The sequence below is a fragment of the Pinus tabuliformis genome, chromosome 8 (assembly GCF_031772625.1).
Source record: "Pinus tabuliformis cultivar Carrire ecotype Pingquan chromosome 8, CPIR1, whole genome shotgun sequence".
NCBI lineage: Eukaryota > Viridiplantae > Streptophyta > Pinopsida > Pinales > Pinaceae > Pinus > Pinus tabuliformis.
Genome location: NC_142294.1, coordinates 286,111,965 through 286,132,519, shown reverse-complemented (window position 1 = coordinate 286,132,519; position 20,555 = coordinate 286,111,965). Strand labels below are relative to the sequence as shown.

At 38.7% G+C, this 20,555-nt stretch overlaps 1 protein-coding gene across 1 annotated transcript; it reads left to right on the top strand.

Moving 5' to 3' along the window:
- Window positions 1-4,645: 4,645 nt before the first annotated feature.
- On the top strand, window positions 4,646-6,135 carry LOC149235242 (RING-H2 finger protein ATL8-like). Its single transcript, XM_089461324.1, has one exon. It carries the CDS (start codon window positions 5,255-5,257, stop codon window positions 5,960-5,962), a length of 708 nt encoding a protein of 235 aa, XP_089317450.1. The 5' UTR covers window positions 4,646-5,254; the 3' UTR covers window positions 5,963-6,135.
- Window positions 6,136-20,555: the final 14,420 nt, after the last annotated feature.

The window sequence follows — 20,555 nt, the reverse complement described above, 5'->3', positions numbered from 1 at the left end:
ATATTTGATGGTGTCAAAGCCCTTTTAAAAGCTTTACTTGCAAGCTCTGCTAGCTCAAACCTTTTCACCTCAACCCCTAGATTGTTTTCCATCCATGCAGGGCGCTCCGACCTGAAATAGATCTTGAAAGGGCCAAACACACTAACATCAAGGGGTTGCAGTCTGTGAGTGGTATAAGCGGGCAATGTCAACAGGTCGATGCCTAAATTGTTTGCTTCCTCAATTGTTTATATAGCCATGTGGCTCCCATGGCCATCTAATATCAAAAGGTGTCTGTGATTAGGCGAGACGCCACTTGGTACCGATGCAGCAAAGTGAAAAAGCCAACTTAGAAACAGTTCTTTAGTCATCCATGCATGGGGATGTGCAGCCATGCATGCACCTGGTTCACAGTTCTGTATATAGTTTTTCAGTTGATTTTTACCTTTGAATAGATAAAATCCTGGGATTGAAGTACTAATTGCATTAACACAACATAAAATAGTTATCCACTCTCTGCTCTTGGGCAAAATTTTTGGCACATTTCGGCTCCCTCTCTTGGGAATTACCCGCATGCCACAATTCCTCCCTCCCTGTAAACCTGTTTCATCATAGTTCCATATATGTTTTGCTCCATAAGAATGTTTATCGTAAGCACTAGAAAGTGTGTCATAGAACTTTTGCACAACTGCAGGGCGCAAATTTAATGCTCTGTCTCTATCAAGGCCCTCAGCAGTACGCAATACAAGTTCTGGATGCCTTTTTTTAAACCCAAACCACCATGATTTATTAGGAAACCCAACTTTGAATGGGTTTGGCCTCCCTTGACAGATTTGAGCAACTGTTGATTTGAGTTGTATCAACTCTAGCACATGTCCCAGTTGGGCCATCTCTTTACACCACTCAACCACCTTGGCCTCCTCCTCGTCAGTCATAATTGTAAGAGGCCCTCTATGTTTTGTATGAGTCAATCCATTTATCCAATAATGTATTGATGAGGGAGGAATACCATGTTTTTTTGTAGATGCCCGAACTGAGTATCCATTAAACTCTATGTCATCAATTGCAACTAACATTTGTTCTTTTGTCCATCCTCTTATAGCACTGATCTTTTTAGTTGAGCTTGCCCCTTGGACTGTTGTTGATGGTGGTTCTGTGGCTGATGGCGTGTTAACATCAGTTGCTGTCACATGGTCATCCTCAACAATGTTCCCTGGTGCATTGTTGGCATTGACATCAGCTGGCCTGTCCTCATCAGACGATGTGCATCGTAGCTGCACACCCCTTGTCACTCTCCTACAACTTCTCCTTGTACGAGCAGAGTAACTTCCTTTTGCCATAGATGCAACAACTTGTAAAATTATTGTATGCATTTAGACATTATAATATTTGTAAATTATGCTTCATTACTTCTGCAAAAATAATTTTCCTTTATTACAGGAAATTATCATCATGTATGTTACAAGAAATCGAATTGCATTGCTTATGTTACAAGAAATCGAATTGCATTACTTCGTAGTCTCTCAATTCCCTGCCTGTTCATTAGTTTAGCAACTTTTATATGTCTTCAAGTAGGATTCTATGATAGTTGTTTCAAATATCATTTTCCATTTTTTTTGTTGTTTGGCATTGCCAAAAATGTCTCGGTACTACAACTTCTCCATTGCAGTCCATGGCCACCATTCCAGGCATAAATTCTATGCTGGGAACAACTTGCAGCTGTGATCAGCCTTGTGGTCTCTCAATTGCCTGCCTGTTCATCAGTTTAGCAACTTTTATATGGATTCAAGTAGGATTCTATGATAGTTGTTTCAAATATCATTTTCCATTTTTTTTTGCTTTTTGGCATTGCCAAAAATGTCTCAGTACTGCAACTTCTCCATTGCAGTCCATGGCCACCATTCCAGGCATAAATTCTATGTTGGGAACAACTTGCAGCTATGATCAGCCTTGTGGTCTCTCAATTCCCTGCCTGTTCATCAATTTAGCAACTTTTATATGACCAATGACACAACTATGAAATTCTACATCCAATTTCAAAAGATTCTCTTTCTCAAGCTATTGAAGTTCGAATATGGGAGCACCAGAAGTGATAAATCATATTAATATTGCACATCAATATGAATTCACATTTTCTAGCCTTCGATTTAATGCAAATCCTCTTTCTGCAGGGAACTTATCAAGCATTTCAATATTCTCGAGTTACTCTGAATATTTAGTATTTTTTTCGTTCACACTGGACTTTTCCATGTATTCATCTGTTTTTATAATGAGAGTAAATGTTTCACTTTCATAGGGCAGTGTCAAAATTTTGCAAATGTCATTCCAAGTAAATCCATAGTTCATCAATTTAGCAACTTTTATATGGATTCAAGTAGGATTCTATGATAGTTATTTCAAATATCATTTTCCATCTTTTTCGCATACTGCAACTTCTCGTGGATTTTCAAAATTTTGCCTCATTTTCCTAAAATAAGCAGTCAAAATTCACCTCCCAGGGCCACCTGCAAAAATTAGTTTTCACATTGATGGATTTACATTCTAATATTTTCTCTAGGTTTTGGATAGCACTCACAACCTCAAATGTCTAATATTCCTTATCTCACCAAGATGGGAGAATATTCCCACAAAAAATGAAGGATGTGAGAATGGAATACCATATCAAGGTGTCCATGAAATACATGAATAACCAGGACCCATGATCACACCACAAAAAATTTGTCACTTTGATTAAGTAAAACATGCTACTTGCATGAAATATTTTTAATCTTCAATTTTTCGTTCATTGGAGAGACCATAGGTTTGATTTGGAAATAGTAGTTGAAGAGGAAATTTGCAAGCAAAAATCTCAAGGAAGAATAAAAAGAAGCAATGCCAAAATCTCAGAAGTGATGAAAACCAGGGTAACTGTCAAATAGCTTATCAATGTTTTGTTTTCCTCCTTTGACCATCTCAAAGCATGATTCCTTTGAGCCCATATCTCACTATAAAACACAACAAAGATAATGGTCCATGCCAATACCACAATGATTTTTGATACCATACTCATTCAAATTAGTGAAGTCTCTTTTGACACTAAACTGTATCGTATTCCAGCGTCAAGCAATGACTACCAAAAACATAGGCTTACCTATGTAATGAAGGCACTAAAGATCCCCGTTGATGTGTCTCTAGTTTATGATAAATTATAATCAAGATTGTTTGCTCTTGTTCTCATCATTGTTGCCACATGGTTATTAAATAAAATTTTGAATTTATTTTTGCTACAGTAGCATGGAACTCTTTTGAACTACGTCCCTATTATCTTCAAGAAAACCAAGAAAAACCTCCCTCGAAATATTTAGTTACTCTGAATATTTAGTATGGCCAGACAGATCATGTAAGAACTCTGATAAATGAAAACAATGAAAACAGAACTGTAAGAACAATGACTTTCAATGGCTGTTTGTGAAACCATCCAGGTATCCTTCTAGCAGTTATGGCCATACAGATCCTGTAAGAAATCTGATAAATGAAAACAATGAAAACAGAACTGTAAGAAGAATGAGTTGTAATTCATATAACTAACCTGAATATATTGGAAATTGTTTTGTGATCTTGTCTTCAAGTTTGTTGAATAGTTTGAAAGCATAAGATGCAACTTCAACAGTGGGTGGACTTCTTTTATAGTTTTGGGCACTTGAATTTAATTGGTGGACATGGATGCACATGGATTGCAATGGCTTCATTTTGAATGTGTGGTCTGGATTTAATTTGATGTGATCTAATGGTTGGGAATTGGTTATTTGTTGATCCAAGTGCTTTGATTTCTTTTAATGAGAAATAGTGTGAGTTGGGTGTCATTTATTGCAGTTATTGGGTCTGGGTGTCATTTATTGCACAAAGTGGATTTAAATGTTATTGGGTTGGGTGTCATTTATTACACAAAGTGGATTTAAATGTTATTGGGTTGGGTGTCATTTATTGAACATAGGGTGTTTAGTTGTTGAACAACACAGCAGTTATGGCTGACATACATTCCCTTTTGTTATGTGCAGGTAGGCATATTTATTTGGATGCAAAGCAGCAGTTCTGATGAGTGGGGGTTGAAGTGATTGCTGCTTTATACTTTCGGAATAGGCCATTTTGGAAGCCTTTATGGTTTTAGCTGTTTTCTAGTTGGATCAATATGGTTTGCAGTCTTAACTAGTAAAATACTATTTATGGACAGTTGTGGGCCCAGTCAATGTATGGAGAAATTTTAGACACAAATTAATACTTATTTATACTTGATGTTATTTATTTTTGTTTAAATATTGGTTTCAAAAGTCTCAATTTATGGTAGTTTGATGGGACCATTACTATATCAATTACTAATCCATGTACAACATTAGGAATCTCTCCCCTAGATAAGTGCAAGTTTTCATGGATGAACTAAACCCAGTAAAGCTGAGATAAAATAATTTTATATAAGGATTTTAAGATATAAAATATGATTTAATAACTCTTTAAAAAACAAATTGCTAAAGCAGCTGCAATATTACAGAACTCCAATCAGATCACAGGAGCCGCCTTCAATAACTTTGAACCTCCAATGACCTTGCACCGCTCGCACCATGTAATTAATATCCATCTGTTTTAACAAAGTGGGGACTTGAACAACCTCTGAGTTTTGTCGTGTCCGGAATGTGAGGCTTTTAGGGGTTTTTGGGTTTCTGTGGGCGCCTCGGTCCGGCCTTTACCTGCCCGCAGAATCCGATCCAAATTTGTAGTTATGGGGTTATGTACCATTTAAAAGATCCCCGCTGCATTGGGTGATAAGTACTAAATCTTCCTCCTTTTTCCACGCTTTGCATTTCTCCAAGCTTTCTCATTTCTCAGATTTGCAGTCCCCAATTGTCATATTCTTGAAATTGGCAGTCCCCATGGTGAATTACTCGAAATTTTATGGTTTCTGAAGTTATTGCGTCTGACCCCCTTCAAGGTTTATTGTGATTGGAACTCGTTTCCTGCAAAATGCAGAGCATGTCTTCATTTTCATTGTGTGTTCAGGGCAGGAAATTGTTGCAAGATAGCGATGAATTGCTTTCATCCGCTCCTATGACGGAGCTAACTCCTGACTTTGCTAATTTTCCACGCTTTGCATTTCTCCAAGCTTTCTGATTTGCAGTCCCCAATTGTCATATTCTTGGATTGGCAGTCCCCATGTTCAATTACTGAAAATTTTATAGTTTCTGAAGCCATTGTGCCTGACCCCCTTCGAGGTTCGTTGTGATTGGAACACGTTTCCAGAAAAATGCAGAGTATGTCTTCATTTTCATTGTGTGATCAGGGCAGGAAATTGTTGAAAGATAGCGAGGAATTGCATTCATCCGCTCCTATGACGATGGTAACTCCGAAGTTTGCTAATGAGACATTCGGCCCAAGCTTAGTCGTTATTATCGCTGTCCTGTTCCTCTCAATACTATGCTTTTTGTGGTTCAATGCCCTGCTCCGCTGCAGACGGCTCTACAGGCGATGGCGAGTGGTGTCCGAGCCATCACACAATATGGATGTCGAAAGAACTCAATCTGGCATCGAGAAAAAGGATTTAGAAGCACTTTCAGCCACAGTTTACCGCAAAGGCCACCCCCTCAGAGCCATGGATTGCCCCATTTGCCTAGCGGAATTCATGGAAGGAGAAAAAGTGAGAGTATTGCCAGAATGCTGTCACTGTTTCCACGCAGATTGCATAGACGCATGGCTGCTTTCCAATGCTTCTTGTCCTTCATGTCGACACACTGTCCTTTGCGCATTGTCGAAGAAACCGTCAGAGTTCTCCCAGCCAGAGGAAAGCGCCCGAATGGATGTTACCGAAAGAAACGAGAGTGTTGCAGCAAATGATGTTCAGTCTTTTGAAATTTTTGGGAACGACTCGACAATGGCAGCGTCTTCATCTCTGGGTTCCATCAAATCTGCAAGTGACTTGGAATCTGGTAACACGGTTGAGGCTGGGAAAGCATGACTGGCAAAATTGGCTACTCTGGAATCGATGTGGGCATGTATGAAAGTGGGCAGTGTGGAAGTTACAGAGAGAGCATTAAGGCTGCAGTTTGCTAATTTGGCAGTGGTGGTTTTTAATGTGAATTTTTGGATTTTCTGGCTGAAATTTAGTTGAAAAATATATTTGGTTGAAAATTTTGAATTGGAATTTTAATTTGTGTTATTTAAATTAGTTTTTGGATTATATATATAGATTTAGCATTTTGTAAAATCTTTAAAACATTTCAGTGGTTTAAAGGTTATTCCATGGGAAGAAAGATCTTTAAATAGACTGCGAATTACAGGCATCCTGAATTGAAAAGAGTAAAAGCGAGTTTGTGAATACTGCTTAAAAAAAATTGTCTTCCCGAGTAAATTTCATGTTACAAAGCAGCAAGCACCTCGGCTATTTGTATGTGATATGCCAACTGAAACTTATCATTTTCCAAAAAAATCAAAGATTATACGAAATATTATCAGGATTTGTTGGATTAGCTATCCAAAATTCCAAGAATATAAGTTTGTTCAAAAAATAGTGAAATTTTGGTATGTTTTTTTTTGGAAATTTGGGTTATAAATGTTAAATTTAGAAATTTTGGATCTCCTAGTTTTTATAAGCTAAATCCATTTCTACTCTGAAAAACTATTCAAACATTTTTATAATCAATTTTTTGAAAAACAAATTCAACAAATTCCAGTGAAAAATGATTTTCCAGACCAATTTGTGACCTTGGTAGATAACCTTCTCCGCCGTTTTGTATGGTTTCCCAATAACGTTTATGTACAAAACTGTACCGCCACTCTCCAACTCTCCCAAATTCAAAACTTCACCTCTTTCAGTCGCCTGATGGTCCATGTTGTTGCATTTTCTAAGTTTTCTTCTTAATTTCTGGCGGTGGGCAGACATCATGCTGGAGCGCCAACAGGTGATCGATCCCTCTCCCTGGTCCTCTCTATCGTGACCGAAATGAAGTGTGTTTCAATTTCATTTTGGAGCCCAACAACCGAGATACACCACGGATCACAATGAATCATCGTTTAATTCTGTTTTCTTTCATTTTACTGTTGCTTCAACAGGTGATCAATCCCTCTCCCTATACCTCTCTATCGTCAAAGAATTGAATTATATTTCAATTTCAGCTTGGAGCCCAGTAGCTGAGAGACAGTATGCATCTCAATGAATCATCCTTTAATTCTGTTTTCTCTGATTTTCCTGCTGCTTCTTGAACATGAGAATCGGATTCGCTTCAAAAACAATAAGAGTAATGGCCTATTTCAGGGCAACAGCAGCAGCGCCAATGCCAGTGGAAGAAGCAATCCCAAAAGTATGAGGGGAAATAGACAATAACTTGGGCATTGTTAAACAAAGGGATGTTTGATTGTTTTTTGGCTTTTCCTACTCGTTGGATTGAGCTTTTCACCGCTGGTTTTGCAAATAGTGGAATGGTCCCCAAAATGGTTTTGAGTGGAAAAATCATTATAGTGAGGAAGAGGAGGGGATTTTCTTTTATTGCAGGGATGAACGTACAAAGAGAATCATTAAGAGTGTTTTGCAGTATGGGATTAGCCACAGCCAGCAGCTTGCCATGGCTAATCACATCAAAGCTGAGCCTTCCAAGTTAACAAGGACATCCAGGTCACTTTTACCCTCGCGCACTATAAAATCGGGGATCGACATCTTCTCTTCCCTGAGGAAGCGAATAACGGTGCAGACTACTCGAAAATCACCGAATGGCCCAAGAGGGGATCGAATATCCAAACATACAACTCGAGAAAACTAGGTGGTGTCAGCTTTCACCTCCTGCTTCCCCTTGTGGTGGTGGTTTGGATTCCCTGGATCTGGTTTCATATGAGGCCATTCCCCATGTGGTGGTGGTTTGGATTCCTTGGATCTGGTTTCATATGAGGCCAGTTGGGATTCAAATTTTGCATGGCACAATCTTGTTATCTGCCCTCGTTTTGATTCCTTCTCCGCCCTCATTTTTGTCATTGCAGTTGTAATTTCGTTGAAGATTCCTTTCCCTGAATTGAGGTTGGGTTTGTTGGGCATTGGATAAACCAATGCTCCCTGTTTGTTTCGTGACATGGACTAACCGCCTCTTGTCGATCCTTATCTCTGGCGATGCGATCATTGACTAACACCTATGGGTTTTGGTCTAACGACAGTCGTGATTCCCTGTTAGTTTTAGAAAGCACAGAAGAAATAAAACATTAAAGACAACAGACAAACATCACAAACAACAGGCAATGGATAAACATAAATCACACTTGTATTACACAACAGACCTGGGCCTTGGCCAGAGAAAATACAAATTTATAAAACATGAAGAAGCATCTAGAATTATACATGTGAAACACAGTGAGGTTACAAGTCAATGAAGGTGGGTGGGAGTCGGTTCAGTGTCGGGGTGATTGTCAGAGAGTGGTTGCCGATGGTGAGGTCGACGCTTGAGTCTTTATGCCGGCTTCACATTTAAAATTCTCCCACTTGAAGCCGAATGAAGAATCTTGAATCATGTCACACGGATTCCTACCATGCCTTTACATAACTCATGTTTATTTCTTGATAGAATTTAAGTGAGCATATCAACAGGGTTCCTATATGTATGGAACTTTTCCAAGGATAATTGTCCTTCTTCCAACACATGCCGAATCCAATGGTACCTGAAGTCAATGTGCTTGGTTTTTGAGTGAAATGTTGGGGTTTTCACCAAGTGAATGGCACTATGACTATCACAATATAGCACATACTTGTCTTGCTTTATTCCTATCTCTCCTAGGATTCGTTGCATCCGCAACATCTCTTTACAAGCTTCTGTTGCAACTATGTACTCTGCTTATGTTGTAGAGAGAGCTACTATTCTTTGTAGCCTTGACACCCAAGATACTGTTGCACCTACAAATGTATACAAATAACTTGTAGTGGAGTTTATGGTGTCCATATCTCTAGCCATATCCGCGTCTGTAAATCCTTCAAGCACAATCTCATTATGACCAAAACATAAACAATAATGACTAGTACCCTTGAGATATCTCATAATCCATTTTACTGCTTCCCAATGTTGTTTTCCTGGATTGGCAAGGAACCTGCTCACTACTCCCACTGAATATGCAATGTCTGGTCGTGGGCATACCATGACATACATCAATTTGCCAACTGCAGAAGCATAAGGAATCATGCTCGTCTCTTCCTTCTCCTTGTCATCATTAGGACATAATTCAATATTCAACTTGAAGTGGGATGCAAGGGGTGTACCAATTGGCTTGACATCCTTCGTATTAAACCAATTGATCACCTTCTTGATATATTTTTCTTGTGATAGCCATAACCTTTTGTTTTTCCTGTCACGCATACTCCTCATGCCCAATATTTGTTGTGCTAGTCCCAAATCCTTCATTGTAAATTTGTTGCCCAAATTTTTCTTCAACCTATTGATCTTATTCTTATCATGCCCAACAATCAACATGTCACCCACATATAACAATAATATGATATACTTTCCTTGATCATACCTCTTGATATAGACACAATGGTCAGCTTCCAACCTGTGAAAACCATGTTCCAACATGAATGAATCAAATTTCTTGTAGCATTGTTGAGGTGCCTGTTTCAACCCATACAGACTCTTCTTCAACCAACAAATAAGGTCTTCTTTGCCTTTTCTATGAAGCCTTCTATCTATTCCATATAAATTTCTTCCTCCAATTCACCATGAAGGAAAACACTTTTTACATCTAATTGTTCACATTCTAAGTCTAAAGTAGCGACAAGACCAAGAATGATTCTAATGGATGACATTTTAACAACAGGTGAGAAAATTTCAGTGAAGTCAATACCTTCTTTTTGGGCAAAACCTTTCACCACTAGCCTTGCTTTATACCTCTCATTCTTTTCGTCACCTTCATGCTTAATCCTGTAAACCCATTTGTTTTGTAGAGCCTTTCTTCCTTTTGGGAGGTTTACCAACTCCCAAGTTTTATTTTCCAGCGAAGAGTTCATTTCTTCTTCCATTGCTTTTTTCCATTCTTTACTCTGCTCAACTTTACAAGCTTCTTGAAAACAATTAGGCTCGCCTTCATTAGTCAACAAAATATTGTTTGAAGGAGGATACCTTTGTGAAGGCTTATGAGGCCTAGAAGATCTGCAAACCAACTGTGGTGGTGCATTATCAGGTTGAATCCCTTGTAAAGGTTCTGTTGATGGTGTTGGACCCGCCAACATGTTAGGGGATATCCCCGATAAGAAGTCCCAACTAGACCTCAAATCGTTTGGTGTAGGAGTCCCAACGTTGGGTCGTATGGAATTGCCTTGACCGCGGTTGCGCGCAGAGGAAAGCAGGTTGTCCTTGTTGGTAGCAAGGGTGTGACCAGCACAAAAAGCCAAGGAAGGTGCATGAAGGGTTCTAACACACGGAAGGTTGATTAAGTGCGCCCCTTGGAAACTTGTGGAAACACGCGGATTGGAAGGGAACACATGAGCAAAGATACATCACCAGCTAGAAGGCAGGGAAACTAATGATCCAAAGTGAGGGTTAAACCAATAGCACATCTCAATAAGATTCATACATACATATATAGAAAAATCCATACATACATGCGTAAGAAAACATATACATATATCATTAGTGTAACCAAGACAATTGAAACACAATAACAACATATGCATGAAACATGTTGGCTTTGTTATATTAAGAAAGCGAAAGTTCCAATCATACATGCAACCATGACCAACCACTAGTTCCAACAGCGGAACGTAACAATGCTTATATCATTAGTGTAATCAAGACAATTGAAACACAATAACAACATATGCATGAAATTTGTTGCCTTTGTTATATTAAGAAAGCGAAAGTTCCAATCATACATGCAACCATGACTAACCACTAGTTCCAACAACGGAACGTTACAGTCACTGCCACCTGCTCCTCCAAACCAAAGAAATATACTAGCTTTGCATTGTGGATTAGGATTATTGAAGTTTGAGAAATTAGATAGAGAATCCACACATAAAAGTTTATAAAACTATTATATTAATTGTAGTATAAAAAAATATGAACCTAATGAGCTCAACATATTGAGTGATTTTGCGTAGTATAAGGAAGAAAACTTAATGAGAATAAATACTTTAACAACAAATTGCTAAGAACTTTTCCTATATTTTTTTTGTTACCGCAAAAGCTTTCCTCCTTGGATTTTATTAATGAGATTAGAGAGACTCTATTTTTGGTACATAATCATTTCATTAAATTTAAGATAAAATTTAGAAAAGGGTCAACAAATTATACAAAATTGATAATCCTAAACTGCTATTAATGCTAAACTAATATTAATGTTGGCAAATGAAAAAGAAATTAATACGTTATATGTATTGGATGATTTTTAAATTATCATCCTGAATAAAGCATGAACAAACATATTAATGTGCTTTAGGAGAAAAATATAAAAACTCATAATTTATCCAAAGTTGAACTTTTGATGAAGCATGGTACTTGGATGATAAGGAATAGGAACCATTTGGAATATTATCCCCTTTCCAATAAAGTATTAGTAAAGTAATAATTAGAGCAAAACGTGTTCACTCTTTCTTTTCTCTAATCGAGGTTTGGATATTTGATAAGTGGAGATTGCAGTTTTCCCAGATGTAGTAAATTTGATATGGCTGAGATAAAATAATTTTATATCTGGATTTTCATATATAAAATATGATTTAACGAGTTTCTATAGCTAGTTTTTTTTGCTGCTTAATTTACTAAAATATTTTAAAGTTATGATGTGTTGTATCTATTCCAAACAATAATAAAATTGTAAAACGTAAAATGGCCAATCTTTCTAGGGTGAAGTAATGAACTCTCATTTAAAGGCCCGTAGGGACGAAGTCACTCACTATTCATATGGTGAGGGTGTGTAAGCACGCTCGACTGTCTAGGAGAGGAGGTACACCCGCCCTATGGGCGATGCATGAAAACCGTTGCATTTCATCCTTTGCTATCCATTAACTAGCGGCCACTAAGTAGCGTTGGACCCATTCCTGCTGTGATAGGCTCGGAACTATCCTTCCCTGTTCCTGTAGGCAGTGTGCAATAGATTGACGTGGGGTAGAGCAGCGCATAAGGATCAGCTGAATGGCGCCTTCCCAAAGGTTGGTACAGGAGCCAATCCCGTGCACGAAAAGGGCCAGGAATAGCAAGTCGAACGAAAGCAAGTGTCTATCAAATAAATACATCAATATACATATGAGACTAGCATATATACGTGAGACAATAGGTTCCATTCCTCTGCACTGATAAGAGTTGTAGCATTGACCAGAGCTTATAGGGGAAAGAGTCTCCAGCCCCACCAAGCCCGACAGATTCCATGGAAGGTATAACCTTTCCAGTCTCACCAGACCAATTAATCCAGATCCTCCACCAGTAGCACCTCCACCAGTGGCACTAACACTAGCTCCAGCACCAACAGCAGCATGGGTAGAAGTCAAGGTCGCAGCTATTGACCCATAACCATAAGCAGCAGATTCAACCCCAGGATGTGATGAGTCGACATCGAGGTGCCAAACGACTCTATCGATAAGAGCTCTTGGGAGTCATCAGCCTGTTATCCCCGGCGTACCTTTGATTCGTTGAGCGAGAGCCCTTCCACGCGGGACTCCTGGATCACTATGGCCAACTTTTGTCTCTGTTCGACCAGTGAGTCTCACAGTCAGGCAGGCTCACCCATTGGAATGAGTGAGTGACTCCGTTGATGGCGGCCTTGACAGTCGAGTGTGCTTTCCTTGATGCTTATTGGGTGGTGGGCATCAGAATGAGTGAGTGACTCCGTCGATGGCGGCCTTGATAGTCGAGTGTGCAAACAGTTTGATGGATCAGCAGATAGAGGTTCACTGCAGACTGTAAGTGTTTTCACTGTTTCACAATGAATGGGTTCCTTCTCTCTCGCGTATGAATAAATTATATGAATATTTGTTTAACATTTTTTTAATATAATTTAGCATTTAATACTTTACACCAATGAGAAAATGGAATTTTTGAATTTAATTACAAACTATTTATATTTATGGTACATAGTAATTAATAATAGAGTACACAAAAGTCAATTGTTGCCATCATTACACAATAACAGGGAGACATTTCAACCAATCATATTTGATGAATAGAAATAAATTTTATTTAAAAATAATAAATTTAATTTCATAATGTTAAACTTTAGATAGATTTTAAGTTTTTTTAGTCAAAGAAAAACTAATAGCAAGTCAATGAAAAATTGAATAATAACTCTTTAAAAAAAAACAAATGGCCAAAGCCGCCCCAATATTACATAACTCCAATCACATCATAGCAGCCGCCTTCAATAACTTTTGAATGTCCATTGACCTTGCATCACTCGCACCATGTAATTAATAACCATCTGTTCTAAGAAAGTGGAGGCTTGAACAACCTCTGAGTTTTACCGTGTCCGGAATGTGAGGCTGTCAGGGGCTTTTGGGTTTTTGTGGGTGCCTCGGTCCGGCCTTTACCTGCATGCAGAATTTGATCCACACTTGGAGTTATGGGCTTATGTACCATTTACAAATACTTCGCTCTATTGGGTGATAAGCACTGAAGCTTCCTCAATTTTCCACGCTTTGCATTTCTCCAAGCTTTCTGATTTGCAATCCCCAATTGTCATATTCTTGGATTGGCAGTTCCCATGTTGAATTACTGAAAATTTTATAGTTTCTAAAGCCATCGTGCCTGACCCCCTTCGAGGTTCGTTGTGATTGGAACACGTTTCTAGAAAAATGCATAGTATGTCTTCATTTTCATTTTGTAATCAAGGCAAGAAATTGTTGTAACATAGCGAGGAATTTCATTCACCGGCTACTCCTATCGACCTAAGCTTAGTCAACGTTATCATGGCCGCGACCTTGTTCCTCTCAATACTATGCTTTTAAGGGTTCAATGCCCTGCTCTGCTGAGTCCAGCTGAGGTAACCACAGACCAACCTTTTGACTTGGTAGATAGCCCTACCAAGTCGGAGAGGGCTCTCTCCAAAGAAGCACAACCAGGAGGGCTAAATGGATTAGGGTTTTATGCTAGATATAGTAGCTCAAGTTTTTGATTTGATTTGATTGGGGTAGTCACTGGATGAGTGAATTAGGTCAGAGAGTGAACTAGGTCAGGGCATGAGAGAATCAGAATTGCAGACATCTGATGGGGCAATGTAGGCAAGTTACTTTGACACTTTTTAGTATATTGATGAAATGGTTTAGACTAGTGAGGTGCTAAAAAGAGCATGAAAATCATGAATTCTTTTTAAACTGAAGAAATGAAACAATTTATGATGGTTTTCCCAAAGTAGAGCATAGAAGATGAATTCGGCTTATCACACCTTGAAAATCAAACACATTTAGAAGTGAAATGGATCATGGAAGATACAAAACATTCACACACATATAACTGAATAAGAAACAATATCAAAATACCATGCCATAGGAATCCCACCAAAATAGTTGCAACTCATCCAATATATTCCATGCCAAAGTCTGAAACACTAATACAATATCCAATGGAGTCCAACCTGTAGAATGATTGAAAAAGTACATGATATAGGCCTCAAAAAAACTCCTCCCAGCCATCAAGGGTCGAATCCATGAGAGGAGGAGCAGTTCCACCAAAATCTGAACTGATAGCTAGAGTGTAGGGTGGCCAGAGTGACTCATCCCTAATTACAATGAAATAATTCATTACACCTCATAGAGTTTATTTACCTAATGTCTTTACCCTAGGTAATAGTAACAAGACCATAATTAAATTTACATGATCAATTACATTAGTAAAAAGTTGATTTCCCAAGAGGAAAATCAAATCTGGAGAAGCACAAAGAAAAATTAGGAAATTGGTCAAAGGCGCAACACCATCTTCATACCCACTTTTGGCTACCTTCTTAGTGTCTCAATTGAGCACAGGATAGCTCGTTGGAAATCTTATCCTGTCTAGTTTCTAGATCTACCTTTAGTTTGCAAAATGGACTTGATTTGACCCCCCAAAATTTTATTCTCCCAAGATTGTTCAAACGCGCAGCGTAACATTGAAACGCACCCTCCATGTTGCATATTGATTTTTAGTGCCTTCGCGGTGTCCAAATTGAGCCCAAAATAGCTCGTTGGAAATATATATCTCTTGGCTACACAATGGACCTATCAAGCACTGAAAATGATCAAGTATAGCCCCCCAAAAATCAATTCTCCAAGACTAGTCAAAAGTGCAGAATGAGGGTGCAAAAATGAAGTGTGCTCTTGCAGACAACTTTTTGATGTCTTTCTCAATTCCAAATTGAGCTCATGATAGCGCATTGAAAATATCTTTCTGTCTAGTTATCATTTGACTCATCAAACAAGTCATTTGGATAGTCCATCTAGGAGAAAAATTGACTTTCCCAAGGTCACTCCAGAAATGCAGAAAACCTCTTGTAGCAACTATATTTTTGACATTTCTCCACAACCATAACACCTGTGTAAAAAATGAAGGAGGTGTTTCATCCTTGGTCTATTATGGAGAAACACCTCTCTCACTTTTGTCAAATTCATCTATGTTTGGTCAGAAACATAGTTTGAAGAAAAATCGGCCCTATGTGTGGCAAATGATTTGTCCCTTGGAATGAATTCTTGAAAAATGATGGAGACATGATGTCTATGAGTTGGAATGGCCTCATACTTGCTGAAATTACCTCCCTTATGCCTCCTCTGCTCATATGTCTCTGATTCCATAGCAAACCCTAGCTCAATGTGAGAGGAAATTAGGGTTTAGTGTAGGTTAAAGAGGGGATTTGGGAAATTTATAGGAATAAAGGGAAATAAAGGGGATAGGGGGCTTCTAAATTCTTAGGAAAATTTTGGAAGGTATGGAGGGATGTTAGGAAGTAGGGGAAACTAGAATTTCCAGGATTGAGTGAGGGGAAGGGGTCCAAAAGGGCAAAACACAGACCTAGTCTAGAAAAGTGTCAAAAGTGTAGCAATAGGCTACGGTTTGTAGAAAAATGGTGATTTTGAGGGACATGAGTGATGGGAAGTGTTTAGGAAGGCATATTAAGGATAGGGGAAGGCGTAAGAGCATCATGATACAAGTTTTGTTGATGATTTAACCATGAAGGTCATGAAACCAAGAGAAATGCCCTCAAAACCCTAGGAGAGGGAAATGAGAGGAATGGGCATAAGAAAAGGTCAATGGAGGTAGATGGAGTGTAGGTGAGTGAGATATTGATGGATAAGAGTGATAATGAGCCTTCCCTTGGTCTTTTATGATCTTTATACCTTGTTTAAATTTTCAAAATTGATCATGGGACCCACTTTCTTCCTTTTGTCATTCACCTTACTCTTGGAAACTATATCTTTACACTTGACGTTTTCTTTGACAAATTGATCACTTAATATACATTGAGAACACTTTTACCTTTGAATTTTTGGTCTTTTGGCATTTTGGAACTCTGAATTAGCAACTTGGAAATCATTTGCTTATTACATTTGAAAGACATAAAATTACATATTGAAAAATAAAATTACATCTCTATTTTTTGGAATAAAATTACAATCTGGAATGAAATTCATACTTGAAATCACAATTACAACTTTGGAAACCATATTTACATGTTTTCAAATCCTCTTTAAATGAAAAAGGGATATTATTGATGTTCACTCTCATACTTTTGTTGGCCTTATGCAGTGAAATGGTGTTTTATTGGACCTTGAAAGAATGAAATCTAGAGACCTAATGAAAACCTTGAGCGAGTAGAATTCATGTTGACTTGACTGACATAAAGACATAATGAAATGAACTTTCATGATTGAAGTATGCTCAGTAAGACATGAAGGTGGGCTAGCAAGTATAGATTTTTGAGGGAGAGTGAATTTTTTGACTAGGGTTACCATCAATGAGTAAATTTTTGAATGAGAACCTAGGTGGAATGACAAAAATTTCTTAGTGGGACCCTAATATGATATGAAAGGAGGGTTTTTGATCATTGTTGGTAGGATGCAAATATTGAAACTAACACCTGGTCCCTCTATCGTGACCGAAATGAACTGTGTTTCAATTTCAGTTTGGAGCCCAACAACTGAGATACACCACACATCACAATGAATCATCCTTTAATTATGCTTTCTTTCATTTTACTGTTGCTTGAGTAGATGATCAATCCCTCTCCTTTCACCTACATATCGGCACATAATCGAATTGTATTTCAATTTCAATTTTGATCTTAGTAGCCGAGAAACATCGCTTATATTAATGATGATGGAATTGGGAAGACTCACCGAAGTGAGCGTAATCATTTCAATGAAAATCAAGTTATTTATACACCAGTCTAGCTGTAGAAACTACAACGACTGTTATTATTTGTCAACTACTCCTACCGACTCCATCGTTTGCGGTCGACTAGCTGTCATGGGAACAGGCATCAGGTGGTGTGATTATTCTAACAAACCTCCCATTAATCATGACGACCTAAATTTTAAAGTGCCTACTAGTCTCAGTCTCAGCTAAGGCTTACAACAGTACATAAAAAAAACTTGATAAGGGGGATTTCATAATTTGTTTTTTATTTCACACAACACAACTCTCTTCAATGGACACGGTGTTGCAGACATTCCTATCTTCCAACAATCCACTAGATACTCTCTGCGCTCTACGCCACATAGGCGTCATGGTTTTCATTAGCGGACACTCCTATTTGGGAACACTCCACTGGATACTCTATGCGCCACAGGAACGTCACAGTCGACACACCCTTATTCAGTGGACACTCGGTTGCAGACACTCTTATCTGTCTACACTCCACTGGATCTACACCACACAGGCATCACGGTCAACACAATCTTCATCAACAGATACTCGGTTGTAGACACTCTCATATGCCAACACTACACTAGATCACTCTCTGCGCCACACAGGCATCATGTTCGATACAATGTTTATCATCAGACACTCTGTTGCAGACACTCCTCTCTGCCAACACTCCACTAGATCTATTTGCACAACACAGGCATCACGGTCGACACAATCTTCTTCAGCGAAAACTCTATTGCAGACACTCTTATCTGCCAACACTCCACTGGATAACTCTCTGTGCCGCACAGGCGTCACGAGTGGCACAACCCTCTTCAACGAAAACTCCGCTAGAAACAATTCTCTCCAACAACATCAACAACAGGTCTGACTCCACTTTCCCTTCACCACTACCGATCCCTCCTCTAACGCTTCACACCACAAAGCCCACAACTCTGCACACCATCGAGCTTACAACTCTGGCTCTAAGCTTACATACTCCTAGTCTCACCCTTATGCCATCTTCCAAAGAATGCTGGACCGCACAGAGCTCCATGGGCTCTACAGACATTTTGCTTCACATAGTGTTGAACCTAGGATGGAGCAACTCTCCTCTGAAACACTTCGATAATGCCTCAACACAAGCACTTTGACTACTTCAAACACTGGTCAGCTGCAAGGTCTTTAGCTAGCAATCGGTTGTCAGTGATGGCGCTCTCCAACAATGCCAAACAACACAACGGTTACTCAATCTCTACACAACGGACACTCCATGTCACATGGAAACAACAGTGACAACGCTCATCACAACTCTTCAACGTTATTCTTCTTGAACATTAAACACAACTCCACTCTTCACATAAAAGATCTACAACGCTTTTTCTCCCGTGACTCGACCTCCTCAAGCCACGTAGATCCAACACTACTCCAGGCAACACCACGCTATGTTACATAATACTTCTAGCACTACTCCAAAAAAAGGAAATCAGAACCTCCAATGTGTCACCAGGCCAAGCAATGATACTCCATGTTTTGTCTAGCTCCTTACATGGCTTACTTACTGTCAGCAACCACTCACAGCCAGAGGAGATCACACACTTCACTTCTGCATTGGCCTCTTCTTACTCGAACCAGCTGGATCCGCTTAAATCCACAACAACTTCTCCACACGGAGAACTACCAACAATATGGCCTTCACCTCAAAAAACTTCTTGAGCTCCTCAGTGAGCTTAAAAGAGCCCTTGACTTGCATGAGATTGCCCTTTTTAGTCATAATTCTCAGCTGGTTAGTCAACATCTTCTTGAAATGGGATGGCAGGTCGCTCTTGTAGTGTTCTTCATTGTACTTCGCAATGGCCTGGCGACTCAAACCTGTGCATGGCATGGTGACTCGAACTTGTGTGCTCTCAGGGAAACTCCAACTGGATTCTATCAATCTCCTCCAAGCTTAGACCAAACAACTCCTTGTTGGAAATATTAATCCCAACCACCGCCTTAAAGACACTGACAATGACCATACTTTCCAAGTCAACTTTTGCAGGTTGTGATTTTGTTTGCAGGCGGAAAGACTGAAATTCTGAGCAGAAGTGCAGTACTAACCATTTCGCAACACATCAGATAGTTAAAGCACTTAATGAAGAGTTGGTAAATATGTATGGGAAAACATTTACTGCGCAATTATTACCTCTAATCTGAAACCTCTGCAAGTTTAGAAAATCCCTCGTTTTGTATAATCGCCCATCCTGTGTCTTAAATATTTGTTCTCACATGTATTAATGAGTCAAAATGTATGTTTTGGATAGATATGAATGTAAATGTTAGTGAAGCATAAATCATAGTAAGATTTTCTTTGTTTTATCTGGCGTTGCAACCTCCATTTACCAAGCAAATATATTTTCATATGTTTTATATCATAATCTAAAGTATGGTTTGTTGCGCTATGGTTTTAAACATTCACAAGTATATTTATCGCAACCATTTTTTTTTACTCTGTTTTGCCCGTGAGTAAATTTTTTTGTTTTATTTAAGCCTCTGTCCGATTGCGATTTCTTTCCCGCAACTGAAGATTTGATTGTTGCAACTGATTTTTGAAGTAAACTCCTCTCCTCTACCCTTGTAAATTTTTTGTAACATGGTATCAAAGTGGGTTAAACTTTGTTAGTGTAAAAACAAATGTTTTTACTAGCAATCGAAATTTGTTTTCAAGGCAGATTGTTTTTTTTTTCCTTTGGAGTGTATATACCAGTAGTTAGAAAGTTTTTTTTTACACTCAGAAATTGCAGCATGAAGCACAAGATTGACTAATCCTCAGATACCTCAGTTTAATGGCAAAAGTTATGATTATTGGGCTATTACAATGAAGGCCTTGTTTTATTCTCAAGACATTTTGGATTTGGTGGAGAATGGTTTTCAAGAACCAATAGATGCAGCAACATACAATGCCTTGTCTCAAGCAGAAAGGGATTTATTGAGGGACAACAAGAAGAAGGATGCAAAAGCCCTCTTCTACATTTTTCAAGTAGTTCATAAAAGTATTTTCCCAAGGTTTGCAATAGCAACGAATTCCAAGCAAGCATGGGACACCCTCCAGAAAACCTACCAAGGCATGGCAAAGGTGAAGACAACAAAACTACAAGTGTTGAGAAGATGTGGTGTAGGTAAATTCTCAGTGCTGACACAAACAATTCCTCTAGCCCAAGAGAGCGGGTCTAGCCACAAACAAACAATCTATGGAAAATCTCCTTAAGATAGAATCAATTAAGAGGGCCTACCTCTTATAAC